Source organism: Hippocampus bargibanti, linkage group LG13 (genome assembly GCF_051943395.1).
Source record: "Hippocampus bargibanti isolate YZ-2025 linkage group LG13, ASM5194339v1, whole genome shotgun sequence".
NCBI lineage: Eukaryota > Metazoa > Chordata > Actinopteri > Syngnathiformes > Syngnathidae > Hippocampus > Hippocampus bargibanti.
In genome coordinates this window covers 15004044-15018983 of record NC_142746.1, presented here as the reverse complement: position 1 = coordinate 15018983, position 14940 = coordinate 15004044, and the positions used below count along the sequence as shown (strand labels likewise).

Below are 14940 nucleotides of genomic sequence, written 5' to 3'. Positions count from 1 at the left end.
AGCTTTCGAACTAAAGTGTCATGTTCCTGCCCTGCTGTAGACAGAGGGGAAAGGCACTTCCAGTAATATTTTTTGAAAGAGATGTCAGCCTGCTTCCCAGCTACCAATGAAGTATATTTTCGTTAGGCACCACAAACACCTTAGCCACCTTAGCTCATGAGGCATAGTATTATTTGGATGCTCTCTGACATCTTTCCTGTGTCCATGACTGTGTATGGACTATTTATCAGAGTTGTGTTCTACAGGAAATATACAGCGGAGCGTAAAGGATTGTAATCACATTGAAGGATTGTAATCGGTATTTTAATACATTTTAATACAAATTAGCACCAAGGATGTTTGGCTGCGACAGGTCTTATCTGGGCTTCCTTTTTGTAGAAACACAACGATGAAACTTGACCCATGCAGTTTCCCTGTGCACTGATGACAGATGGTTTATCTATAAGGCCGCTGCTGAAAAGCAGGTTCCAATTTCAATTGATACATTTCCATGTTATGAGCATCAGTCTGTGTGCACAAGCAGACAAAAAGCAAACATTGCTTTTATGTGGCCAAAACAACATGCATGAAATTTGTGACGTGCAGTGAGGCCATGGGTACAGTATTGAAAATATTTAGAGTCCTCTATGTTAAAAGTACAAGAACAGTTTACATCCTAACTTTTATCACCAAACATTATTTATAGTTTTATCTATCTATCTATCTATCTATCTATCTATCTATCTATCTATCTATCTATCTATCTATCTATCTATCTATCTATCTATCTATCTATCTATCTATCTATCTATCTATCTATCTATCTATCTATCTATCTATCTATCTATCTATCTATCTATCTATCTATCCAAAGACACGTAGATATATAGATTCATATAATTTTCAAAGTATTACAAATTAGAACTGCGTTTCTGCTTTCAAGGTTCATGCAAATCATTTCGCCGTGTTCGTCGACCGGCCCCACAATCCAAGCATACACGCCCACCACTACCACCACCACCCTCCTCTTCCTCCTCCACCCAACCCTCCCTCCCTCCCTCTTCCCCTTTTGCGCGTCTCGGTCCGCCCGCAGCAGTCTCCTTCTCCGGCGAGCTTTCACTTCAGAGATGGCTGCGAAAGTGTGCAGATCAGTCTTGCTGTTGTCCCGGAGCGGCGGAGCAGCGATCGACACCCTCCCAGCACTCGTCGCCCCTTCTCCGCGGCACCAGCAGCACCTCAAACCCGTAAGTCCCAGGACGTGCCTAGAGAGCGAGAATGGAGGGAGGGAGTGGTTGGGTAAGAGGGACGCCTTGGAACTGGCTGTCCGGAGTGGGGCGCACGGTAACGGCCGGTTGGGCTTGCTACGGAAGTAACAGCTAACTAGCCTCAAGGTTTCCCCGCACAGCTCGTTTTGAGATTGCGTAAACGTTGGGGCTCATTGTGAATCAGGAAATGCGTCTCAATCTTGTGTCGCTTTTGAGTTACTGTGTTTCCACGCGGAATGGGACGTGAAGCTTTGACAGGTTGGCACTGCAGTTGTTTGAAGCGCCTGCTGATCAAGACCATCATCTGGCATTGTCCCGGCTGCTCACTCCTAAACTAGCAGACGTTTCTCCTTTTATCTATCATCGTGCACTTTAACTTTGTAGATTTCATTTGCTGGCGTCTCAGTGTTTGTGAACACGTGTCATTTCTTTACGCGTCGGCTATAAATGTTGAGCGTGTGTTCCCGCCTACACCTACAGTATGTCTGATGTTCAGTGGGGCAACCTCGTTCTCTCTTCTGCATGCCGTGAAACTGCAGCGTCTGAGTGGTATGAGAGTGTAGTTTTTGCTGCAGTACCATCAATGCTTGCACACATCTTAAAACGCCGTGGATGTACGTGTGTCCCCAGAATTGACACGAACACAGACTTTAAACATGATACCTCACAGTAACATCCTGACGTGGATGATGTCAGACGGCATGCCTGCTGGCAAGCTCCCCTCCCTGCGGGTGTTTTCCCATTCATGTGGGAGATCCATGTGTTTTCCTGCAGTCGGCTGCAGATTTTTATTTAAGCCGTTGGGCTAAAATGCAGTTGTTGCTCATATTGTTCCTACCCTATATGCCGAAACTCCCCTTGAAGCTTTTACAACTGCAGTAACCCAATGAGAGAGCAGATGTGAAGAATGAGGAAGTGCATGCAGTCCTTACTCTCTTCCACTGGCTGCCTTAGATCTGTTTTCACTTGAATTCCAGGACCCACAGAATATTGAGTTTTAGGACTACATAAACATTCAATACAGTGTTAGAAACTTTAGACTCTCTTCTTTCATCAGAAAAAAAACAAATTCCTAAATGATATGGATATGGATCTGGAGTTATATGAGCTTGAAATAAGGGTGGATGTCCAAAATACAATGCAATACATACATATTGGTTTATATAGTGCTTGAACAACAGCTGAAGCTGGAACAAAGTGCTAACATGGGAAAAAAAAGGCAATGCCGCCCCATTGTGGAAAAGAAAACACATAGCCAGAGGTCATGGCCAGCGCTTTATCGGCACCCATGCATGAAAAAAACAAAACCCGAACAAATTCCCGAATAAATCTGTGAATGGCAGTCCCACTTACAGAATGAGTTAATACTAAATATGTAAGCGGGACCTTCACTTGTAAGTATTGCGTACAATACCTTGATCCGTGACCACAATAAATTTGAATTAACTCTCATATGAAATCAGTTTTACTCGTTGAAATGTACTGACTAGGAATTAATCAGTTTCACTCCCCTGGAAATCTGGAAACCTAAAAAGCATTCTACCGTAAAACTAACATGAAAATATAATGAAACCTAATTCAAGCAAATATAAAGGAATGAGCTATTTGCCAATGTACACACATTGTGGACTACATTTGTGTATTAATGAGCACAACCTCGTCAGTCGGTTTGCTCTTTACGCATGTTTTCATTTCATTTATGTGTTTGACTCTTTGTCAAATGATTTCTGTCATATCCAATTAACATCAGCAACTAAGTGCATTAGCAACTGATTAGATTTTTTTTTACTGAACAAGGGCTCTAGACTGAGACCAATATTGGCGCCTAGGCAAATAAATTTCTCAATGAGGTTGCACCGGTGCAATCAGCCTTTTGAGGGGTGGGGGAGGATGATATTAGTGAATCACTATCTTGTACCTTTGTACCAAATGTTTGCTTGACTGCAGGTTTTGTGAACCGAGCCAAGTCTGTTATACTTTATATTTTTATCTGCAATATTTTATTTGTTTTACTACATTATAATGTCAGTGTGTCTGAAGTTCAGTTGTAATTCATTTAGGCTTTCAACGTAAAGCACAAAATGGACTGAGCAATGACTTGTAACAAAAAAAAACCCTCTAAATTTGCACACCCGTTCACCAAGGTAGTACTGTGTACATTTATTGCTAGGTTTGATGGGTACATGCATGCATGCTTACTGCAAACACTGTGATTTTGAAAGGCAAATAATAATAATAATGATAATAATAATAATAATAATAATTATTATTATTATTATTATTATTATTATTAATTATATAATAATAATAATAAGCGCCTTTCAAAACTCTCACGTCACTATACAGTCACAGGATATTTTTTCTGCGGGTGAGCAGCGGCTGCCACACGACACGCGCCAGCGTTCACTCAACCCGGAAGTAACATAAAGTTGTGTTGTGATCTACTGTTACACATCTAATAGATGCCAAGTCTCTGAACCCAAGACGCTCATGAGTACCCTCCACTAGATTATGATTCAGTCTGCTGTCATATGAAATACATCTCCCCTCAAATGTGTCTTACTCGTTCAATTATTATGTGTTAACCATCAACCTATCCATCCATTTTCAAATCCACTTATCCTCATGAGGGTCGCGGGCATGCTGGAACCTTATTTCAGCTGGCCTGGGACATTAGGCAGGTTATACCCGGAACTGTGTGTACCGAAAACGCTGTAAATTGGGTTTGAAAAGATGTGTGACTGTATTTCTCCTCCAGCATAGTGGTGGAAAGGTTTGCATATCTGGTGGTGCAGGGGTTCGATTATGCTATCAAAGCTTATGTGTTCATCATTAAAGCTCAGCATCTTGTGCTTTGGGCCAGCAGGTCAATTCCCTTCTCCCTTCTAATCCGATAAATGTAGGCGTAAACTCATTTATCCATGCTACCTTCACTGACTTAGTGCTGAAGTTATCAAGATGAGTGTGATAAGCGAGTGGCTGTCATCTGGGAGAAGACAATTCACTTAAATGACTGAATAAGCTGTTTTCAGAAGCTCTCGCTTTATTGTGATCTTGTCCTTGATGGTCAGTGTGGCGTTAAAGGTATGATTCCATGTTCACATCAATGACTGAGTCAATGTATGAGTACCTTGCATTTTTTTAAGATAAACACTGGCCTGAGGTTGTGGGAGGTTACAAAGAATCTAATGGACTGGATTGTTGTTGTGTGTCATTACCCACAGCAAATCCTAATTTATTCGTAATTGTAATTGGATATCTTGGAAGACCAAAGTGCTCCGTGTCATTTGCATGGAATAATTAACGTATCTCGTAATTCCAAAGCCCAAAAAATCCTACAATTTGGAAACCAAGCATCATTAGGAATAATGTATGCCCATGATGGGTGGTTGAATCATGTAAATGTCACAGTTCATTGATCCACGAAAGGAGTAACTGCACAATGTAATTAATTTATTTTGTTTAAAATTTTGAATTTGGTCATACCAGCACACAGTAGGATTTGGGGTTAGGATAACCATGATTGCTAACAAGTCATGCGAAATGATGACTGCAGTCTCAGAAAGAGAATTATATGGCTAATCTGCTTCGCTAATGTCAGGACATCTAGCTGTAAATGCCTGAAACTGCAGGCTTTTACTATGCGTATATGGTATGTCATGACCTATTGCAATGTGGGATTTATTTAGAATAATTGTGGTGATTGAAAATAAATTAGTATGCATGCCGTTTACAGACACTGCATTTAATGATGTTATGACAGTACCAGTCTTATAGTGTAGAATTAATTTGATTTCTGGATTTTTATTATTTATCTATGTTTATTTCAATGTCTCTTTTTTTTTAATTTGATGAAGAATTATTGTCAATCACTGTGAAGTTAAAATGGCATGCAGAGAGTGAGAGTTCCTTCCCTTGATACAGAATTTATCTGAGTCTTCACGGAGACTCATATTAATTCACTAGAGGGTCATGAATGTGGCTTGTGATGTGGCTGACTGACTATACCATATACATCTTTCCAGCTTCTCTCTGAGAGGTTTTCTACATTTCCATACAATGCACTGCTGTTAGCACTCCAGCAGAATCTTGACCAATGTGGGCCAACGTAACTGAAAGATGAAGGAAAACGAATATGGAATATAATGGTGAACATACAAAAAAAAATGAGGACTGATATCTTCAGGTTTATGGAAATGATGGTGATTAATGATAGCCTTTGGAGAGAAGTTTTCACAGTGGGCTGTGATAAGTCAGATGCAGGAAGTAGAGAGGAGACAGCTATTGTGTCTCCAGCCAGCCATGTCAGTTCACTCTGCAGCTGTTAGCCTTGTTTCTCGGCACACAAGCATTTAATTTTAATTGACAGGTTTCTTGAGGATACTGCCGAGCGATAAAATGATACGTTTGTCAAGCGCAATGAGCCCTGTGTGTTTTTTTTGTGCATCATGGCAGCAGCCTTTCATAAATAAGGCATTGTGGCAGCAACTTTGTATACTTCATTTTAACAAGAGCACATGTACTGTTACAGGCTAATGTTTACAATTCAATACTGATCAAAATTGTAGCTGTGCCAATGTAATCTTAAAGTGAGTCACATGTCACCCCAGAGGACTTGCTTCATAATTTTTATGTATTTATTTTTTGCTCTACTACAGCTATGAACTTAATTGCACGACTACTACATGGTAGATGGAAGTGTCACTCTTATTACAAGCACGTGTGCAGGGAAGTAGAGCTCCACATGTGCACGATTGAATTACGACTGATTGACTGTACATTTGTTTACGCAGGCAGGATAGCAGTGGAAGCAGGTGAAGGATTTACAATGTAAAACAGTGATCCATTTTGTATTTTTGAGGCACCATCGCATCCATTTGAATTCAAGTTTCTTTTTGACTAAAATACAATGAGAGTGCAATTTGAACAGATTGGATATTACAACTACAACCACCAGGAGAGGTTGTAACACTTATTGCAATTGCAGATTGGGAGAACTGCAATGGTGAGTCCTTGTGATCATATAAAGGCTTGTTCTAAAGTTATACATTTTCTTATTTGATTTTGTATTCCAGTGTCATCAATACAGCCAATATGTTGCATGTATACCTTTTGTCACGATCATCAGCTGTTTTCCTGTCGTTTGGCAGTCCTGCCCTGGGTGTGTTCATTGATAAGCACTTGAAGAAATGAAGAAAGTGATTTTGCTCCTGCTGCTGCCTCATCGGTATGCACAGTGCAATATTATTCATTCTCCAACTCTTTGTCATGCGGATTCTGCAGTGACTGCATGGCCTCTTGCCACTAAAAACTACTCTTCATAGTGCAGAGGCTGGAGTTGTAATGGATTAGACTACTGTGATTGGCTGGGTCCTCGTTAACTCATTCACTGCCAGACGTGCACAAATGTCTGCACTAGCAGACCTTTTCCCTCCATCCAGTCCACTTCTAAAAGCGTGCAAGTAGGATCTTGTCATAAACGTATTCTCACAGCCTTTTAACTCATTCACTGCCAGACGCTATGCAAATACAGTATGTGTCCACTCCAGTGCCAAGGTGTTTATCATTGTCAGTCAAATTCCAGAGCCCACAGAATATTGAGTTTTAGAGTACATAAACATTCAATGCAGCATAAGAAACCTTAGACACTCTTCATTCATCAGAAAAAAAAGAGTTAATTCCTAAATTATGTGTGTTGGGAGTTATATGAGTATGAAATGAGGGCAGCTGTCTAAAATACATTGCTATACATAAATATTGGCTTATATAGCGCTTTAACAACAGCTGAAACTGGAACAAAGCGCTAACATGAAAAAAAATGGAAATGCCTCCCCCTTGTGGAAGGGAAAAAACAGGCCAAGGCCAGCACTTTATCGGCACCCAAATAAGTAAAAAACAAAACCCGAACAAATTCGGGAATGGCGCTGTATGTCATATTTTCATTTCCCGAATAAATTCATGATTGGCAGTGAATGAGTTAAGATACTACAAGGCATTACTGTACACCCATGAGGTGGGAAAGGACAGGTGAACCTCAGCTCTATTAGGCATAGACTAATTAGTTGCCCCATGTTTCTGGATGGCCCCGTTTTGCCCTACTCAAGTCTGCAAAGGACATTAAATTCAGCCGGTGTGTGTAATGTGGTGATGGATGGAAGCGCCGCTCGGTTACCCCGTATCTCGAGGACAGCAGGGCCGGCCGGTGCTGTGTCTGCTGCCAGGAAGAACGGTGAGGGTGTTGTTTAGAAATAATGGTCATCACCTTCTCTCACCTTCAAGTTGTCACATATTAAGAAGCTCATATTTCAGCAGTCCGCATATCCAGAATGTGATGATCTGCTGTCAGTTTTTACATTTATATCCTCGAAATTGCAGCATATAGCTAAAATCACTTTCTTGTCAAATCATTTTCTTGTTAGCGGTTTTGGAAAACCTTTGCTGTTTCCACTTCACTCTATAAGATATTTCCGTCCCCAAGTAAGTCTAAGTGGAACACACAGCAAACAAATAAAATGTAATTTATTATAAATGGTGACTGGTCAAGCGCACCATTTGTACTTTCTTGTTACCACATTCTTCCACCTTGTTTGCTTCCTATGTGTCGCATTGACAGAGCGTTGCCCTCCAAAAATATAACGAGTTGTCTAATTTATGCAGCTAATTATGGAAAGACAGGGTAGACTTGACCCCTGTTCTGTAGAATATTGATTGTTTGTACCCTTGTTTATGCAAGTTCACCGCCACAAATTAATGCAGGCAAATGGTGTGGAAAAAAACAGACACTGGGAACTACGAGGTTTAACTCTTGTATGATACTAAGCATTATTGCATCTTGAATCAATGACTACAACCACCAGAGACACTTTCTCAATCTGTGAAATCGAGCTAAATTTAACCGAGATCTATCTCCTAGGAGACAATGAGTGCACGATGCAGAACACAGGTCTGTTTAATTTGCCTCGTTTTGTGTGTGTGTGTGCGTGTGTGCGTGCGTGTGTGTGTGTGTGTGTGTGTGTGTGTGTGTGTACATTTTCTGAAAGTACTTTTGATCTCAAGGTGGTCCAAAGTTCAACCTTTAGTTCACTTAAATACTGATATTAGCGCTGACATTGTATTCTTTTAGCTGAAACAAATTGGACAACCAGTTTTACAACAGTGCTTCAGTGTACTTTCTTTTCCACAATCTTATTGCGAAACGAAGCCTATTGTTTCTCTCATAAGTTCCATTAAAACATCTGAGCTGTAATATAAAAATGCATTAACCCAATTTTAGATGTAATATATTCTCAGAAAATCAATTCAATCGTATCATGTTACATTGCTTCAACCCTTTCTGTGAATCTTTTCCTCTCAGTTATCGGCCTTCTCTAATTTCCAACAATTTACTGAATTGAAAACAATATGGTGGCTGTTGAAAAAGGCAGATAAATAATTACCACTCTTTACAAAACATTACAATAGTGAAAAACTCATACAATGCACTGCTGTTAGCACTCCAGCAGAATCTTGACCAATGTGGGCCAACGTAACTGAAAGATGAAGGAAAAAACAGAAAATCATCATCCTGCCAACAGTGAGGCACTCCTTAATTGTTTGCTGCTATTTACGAAAACGTATTTTTAATGAGAGAGGATTCCCTCGCCCTCAAACTCACCTCATTCTCTCTGGAGGAAATAGAAATAGGCTTCCAGCACTACTGCAACATGAATGTAAGATCCAACACGGAAAATCAGTTTTACATAGTACAGCTGGCCAGTGCATGAAACTTTAATGTGAAAGCTTTCTCTGCTTTCAGATGTATACAATGGGACAATAAACCACTACATTGATTGAGTTTCTGTCCGGACATTCTCGCCAATGCCTCTCTTGTGCAGCATGCAATAAAAATGTCCCATAGAAATTTTGGGGTGTAATGACTCTGTTGTTATAGTTTATAAAAATATAACACAGCACATTTGAGACAAAACCTGAAAGGTATTCAAGATATATAAATGACTTTATGATTCACTATCAAATGGGGATCCGTGCCCAAAAAGGTTAACGACACCAATTTTCTCACTATACACTACAGGTTCAGCTCAGCTTTGCTCCACTTGTCTTGGTCTGGTACGGTCAGTTTTTCCACTTGAAAGTGATACTTTGTGAGACGTGACTGGAACGATGTGAATTCTGCCAGCCAGTATTGCGTTTTCATGCTCTCCTCATAGTAAGTTGTCTAGTATCTTTTAATCTGAAAAGTTGGTGTGTCTATTTGTTTGCCTGATGCCCACCCCCCATGAAGTGATTGTCACTGGCTAGAATTAACTTGAACACTCTCTTAATTTTCAATGTTTAATATCTTAAATGTCCACATCTGGGACACATTATGTAATCGTGACATATTGTCCAGCATGCTCCAGATGTACGGGAAAGAAACACAGTAAGACAGTGATGGTCTTTTTATTTAGTCAGTCAGTTAGTTAGTTAGTTAGTTGGTTAGTTAGTTAGTTAGTTAGTTTTCAGAATCAGAAAACCTTTAATCGTCCCACAATGGGGAAATTTGCAGTCCCCAGCAGCAATTTGAAGGGGTATAGGACTTGGGGGTGAAAGGATAAAAAACACGATCTTCTAAGCATCATAAAAAATGTCAGAAGACTGAAGTGTATACTGTGCAAAAATGTTTCGTAAAAATATTTTATGTTTATTTATGTGTGTATTTATTTGTATTTGTTTTTTGTTTATTTATTTGCTAGTTTGTTTCTTTATTCTCCTACTTAACTTCAGATTTTATCTTATTTCATGTGATAAAATGACATCAGGATCACTTTAGTGTCGGCTTTGGACCCTGGCTGACAGAGTGAAACAATCATATGCTTTTGTCAATAAAACAATAAGTATAGACATGTCGTATGAAACGTGGCCCAACTTTGTTGTTGTTTTTTTTTAACCCCCCTTTCCCCTTTTTCGCTGTTATGAACAGCATGCACCATTATTGTAGGATTTTTTTGAACAGAAGATCGGGTGTGTCCTCCAATTCGCATGACACTGTTCAGCATTAAGACTTTCCCTGCTGGGTGAAGCCTACAGTGGTCTGTTGCCATGTAAATGAGAACTTTGCTGGTCCGAGTTAAACTGGATGAATGTGACACCACTCTTGTGTTCAGGGCGTCACGGTTAATGGGAGCGCATGTTTGTTTCCACTTGAGTAGATGCTTTCTCCACAGTGGCTTTGAAATGTAAGTTGCGAGGCAAGCTGCTGTTTGTTCGTTGGTTGCTTCCTTTTAGCATGGCCTTCCCATTCACTGAGTAGTTGGCACATGTTTGGTGGAGCTATCACTTGGGAGCTTTATTGCCACTCTATACTTGTGCCTGGAGCAATTAAATGAGGGTGACCATTAAACCTGGCTATTGAAATAGAATTTAAGCAGACGAATAGTCGTCATGAATCTCTAATCAATGCAAATTAAGCAGCTCAAGATATAGACCCGAGAGAGAACAATATGACAATATTTTATAGTGTTACTTCACTAACTTTTAGAAATGTCATGTCAATGTGCTTTTTATCCCTTCCGTCTATGGTTGAATAAGATTGTTGAGTGTAGACTTTGAACAATGACTGTTTTGGATGAGGCAGCACAATGAGGTTATCATCGCGCTCTCCCACCCCCCCCCTCCCCCCCACCATGTGTACGTTTATGTGCACATGGTGCACATAAACGTATTTTTTTCGTATTTTTTCATGGGTTGTCTTCTAAATTTGTGTGCTCGATTAATAGAAGACTTTAAATTCCCCATAGGTGTGAACTGCGACGAATCTCGCTCTGGCGACATTCGGTGACTCCATGAGCCAAAGAGTACTAGACTTGCATTGCCTGGCTTGTTTACACTGTAATTACAGGTACCGGAGTCTTGCCATGGAAGGCAGACACAGGAGATTCACTTTGCATGTGAATAATATTTTTTTCAACCAATTTATAATAATAATAATAATAATAATAATAATAATAATAATACATTACATTTTAAGCACCTTTCAAAGCTCTCAAGGACACTTTACAGTCACAGACAAGCATAGGTACTATAATAAATAAAATACAATCACAAATAGAATCCAATAAATAAAATACAATTATAAATAGAAACAAGAGAGAGAGCTACATAGAAAATGCAATTTTAAATAGGTGGGTTTTGAGATGGGACTTGAAGGTGGGAAGAGAATCAATGTTACGAATGTTGGGAGGAAGTGAGTTCCAAAGTTTGGGGGCAGAGCAGCTGAAGGCTCTGTCACCCATCGTGCTGAGACGGGCAGGGGGGCACACAGAGGCGGAGGGAGGAAGAGGATCTGAGGGAACAAAAGGGAATAAAAATTTGAAGAGGGTCAGATAGGTATAGGGGGGCAAGGTTATGGATAGCTTTAAATATATAAAGAAGAATTTTAAAGTTGATTCTATATTTGACCGGGAGCCTGTGGAGCTCTTGGAAGACAGGGGTGATGTGGTGAAAGGATGAGGTTCTGGTGATGATCCGGGCTGAAGAATTCTGGACGAGTTGACGTTTCTGGAGACATTTCTGAGGGACACTAAAGAGAAGTGAATTGCAATAGTCAATCCGGGAGGTGACAAGACTATGAACGAGGATAGCAGTTGTGTGAGGAGTGAGAGACGGGCGAAGACGATTGATATTGCGTAGGTGAAAGTACGCAGACCGGATTAAGTTATTTATATGGGAGTGGAAAGATAGTGTGCTGTCAAGAATGAATTTACGGTAGCAGAACGTCAAGGAATTAGCTTCAGCACAACAAGTACAATACTGTGATAACTTGGCAATACAGGATCTGTGAACCTCGATTGCACATGATCAGCGTTATGTAATCACTAACGCGAAATCAAATTTGACACCAACAATATCTGTGGTATTATTTTTCTCTTCAAAATAAAAAACAAGCGGACACTGAATTTCGGTAATTAGTAGAGTCGGGTGAATCCCAATGAAAGTATTTGATAGTTGTCTTATAAGAATTTTGTTTTTTGCCTGTTTAAAATCCATCCATCCATCCATCCATCCATTTTCCGTACCGCTTATTCCTCATTAGGGTTGCGGGGACGGGGGGGTTGCTGGAGCCTATCTCAGCTGTCTTCGGGCACGAGGCCGGGGACACCCTGAACTGGTTGCCAGCCAATCACAGGGCACACAAAGACATACAACTGTCACTCTCACATTCACACCTAGGGACAATTTGGAGTGGTCAATCTGCCTGCTATGCATGTTTTTGGAGCGTGTGAGGAAACCGGAGAGCCTGGAGAAAACCCACGCAGGCCCGGGAGAACGTGCAAACTCCACACAGGGATGCCGGACCGGGACGTGAACCGGCGACCTCTGCACTGTGAAGCCGGTGTGCTAACCACTCGACTACTCGGCGATGAATTTCTCGACTATGGTTGTTCGTCATTAAAAATACCACTAATAGGTCGTGTCTTCTCCCACGACCATGAATGCAGGCCTGTCACGCTTCAGACACAATGAACCTGCTATTTGTACGAAACTTAGATGACTCTTTTCTATGTTGTCTTTTGTTAGAAGGCCAAGATGCAAAGACAAACGGCACGCAGGGTTACAGACACGTTTCCAATTCTCACGACAGTGTTACTCATCCTCTGCCAGATAACCAGTCATCCACTCGTCTATAAATAGGATAGTTGAGAAATTGGAGGACATTTCTGCTACAGAATTACCATGGACACAGTGTTTAGCATTGGATTTAATATTTCATTGTATGCAATATTTTTACAAGATGTAAAATGTAACACAAATTATAATTTGTGTTACTTTTGGTTAAAAAAACACTTTGCAAAGGTATGAGTCACCCTAGTTCTTGGAGTCTAGAATAAATACCACTGTGATTTTGGAGTCTTGCAAATAATACACAAATAAAAACCCTTTGGATTATGTGTTTAAGTTTATTACTCACACTAAAATTAATTTGAGTCTAATTCTTCCTTTTGACTAGTCAGCACATCTCGGTTTTTTGGTTGTGTTATTTTTTTGCTTGGTTTGCGCTATATTCTGTTCGAATTCAGATGTTGTGTTGATGGGGGGTCAGTAGCCTAAATTTCTGTGTCCTTTTTGCTTGCCATTTTTCTCTTCCTGTAACCACTCCTGCTTCTGAGACTATGCAGACGTCCTCATTGTGGGATGAATAAAACATTTTCAATGTAAAATAATTATCATACAATATCCCACTCTTTGTTCCTTACTAGGTTAAGGGGATTCGAGACTGAACGCAATTGGTCTGTCTAGAATCATCAGTTACATTTGCGTTTTTTGTGCCACCCTCGACACATGCTTTAAGAATTTAAAATAGCTTTGGTGGAGTGGGGACTATTTTTGGAGATGGAAAAATTATGCTGATGTATTTGTGGATTATGTGGGCCAATCCTACATTAACAGAGAATACAGGCCCTCTTCATATTCATAAAATCTTTCAGTTTTCTCCATTTATGAGATTTAAACGTTGAACATTTATTGAAAACATAAATAGCAGTTGGTTAGCAGAATGTGCTTTATGTTGGAAACCAATCAAAGAAGTCTAGTGAAGTTGCAGTTTCAAATTGCACTGCTCGAGCGAGCCCTTATCAGCTTTGTTTGTTAGGGGAGTAACCCTGGGGATAACCCAACCTGCAAGTGAACTTGATGAACAAGGCGGGAGGCAATGGGAGGATTAAATAGAAGGGCATGGACTCTAATTCCAACACCAGTTCGTTGCTTTTGCTTTGACAGCCTGAGGCCATATTTGTAATGTAGCCTGCCAAGATTTTCATGAATGGCTTTACTACTGCGCCTTTTTGCCTGACAAAAAAAAGGATTTCTGATTGTCTTAAGCCTTTCAATTTGCTGTGCTGCTGTTCCCACGGAAACTGTCAACACTGCTGTCGCTGTATGAGTGGTTATCCAAGTCACATGCGGATCAAACCTCTAAAGATGGAGGACACTGATTTTCTGTGGCGACCCCTTGAAGGGAAAAGCCGAAAGGAAAAGAAGAAGATCTTCTTTCTCCACAATTTCTACACATATCTTTTTCAATATCCACAGTAGACGTGCAAATGTGAAGTGATTATAGCCACTGTAATTTACAGTATGTCTTTTCACTTCAAGCATTGCGATCTAGGTCGTAATTGTTCGACTATTATCTGTTATCTAAATGTAAAAAGTGCATGCAAGTCTGGTCAAAGTATTGTAATGCGGTGTTGTAGACTGGTTCATTACCATCATACAGTGGTTTTGATTGTACGTTCAGTGAGCGTGAACATTAGTAGATGTCTTCTAAATTGAATCTTGTCCTGAGGCGAGCCATAGAACATAATATGTCAGCTCAGCAGAGAAAAAGCCATAAAAATGAGATTGATGTTGTGAATTTCATTTTGAACGCGGACTCGTTGGTGTCGTATTTACGGCTACTCCACCGGCCCATAGAGCAGATGGCTACCAAATCCAATGATGTAACTAAAGTTTAATTTATAATTTGAGCAGGGGACAAAAGTTGCACAAATAATAACCTGAAAAAATAAAAGACTATTCTTTACAAATGTCCTGTTGTCTGGCTGATTAGTGATAATAACCCCACTTTCTGTGGGGTTATTGTCCTGTTCTCGCATCAATTCAAAAACATGCATGTTACGTTAATTGAATGCTCTCAAATAGGACTGCAAATGAACAATTG

The 14940-nt window shown here is 40.1% G+C and overlaps 1 protein-coding gene across 2 annotated transcripts in view; it reads left to right on the top strand.

Moving 5' to 3' along the window:
• The first annotated feature begins 1037 nt into the window (after positions 1-1037).
• The window catches only part of mcu (mitochondrial calcium uniporter), a 44697-nt gene continuing 30794 nt past the window's right edge, over positions 1038-14940 (top strand). The window contains exon 1 of one of the 2 annotated variants that reach the window (XM_089012067.1): positions 1038-1223. In XM_089012067.1, the coding sequence (XP_088868193.1) occupies positions 1107-1223 (117 nt within the window). In that variant the 5' untranslated portion in view covers positions 1038-1106. The remainder of the gene's footprint in view (positions 1224-14940) is intronic. The other variant, XM_089012066.1, reaches the window with a different exon arrangement.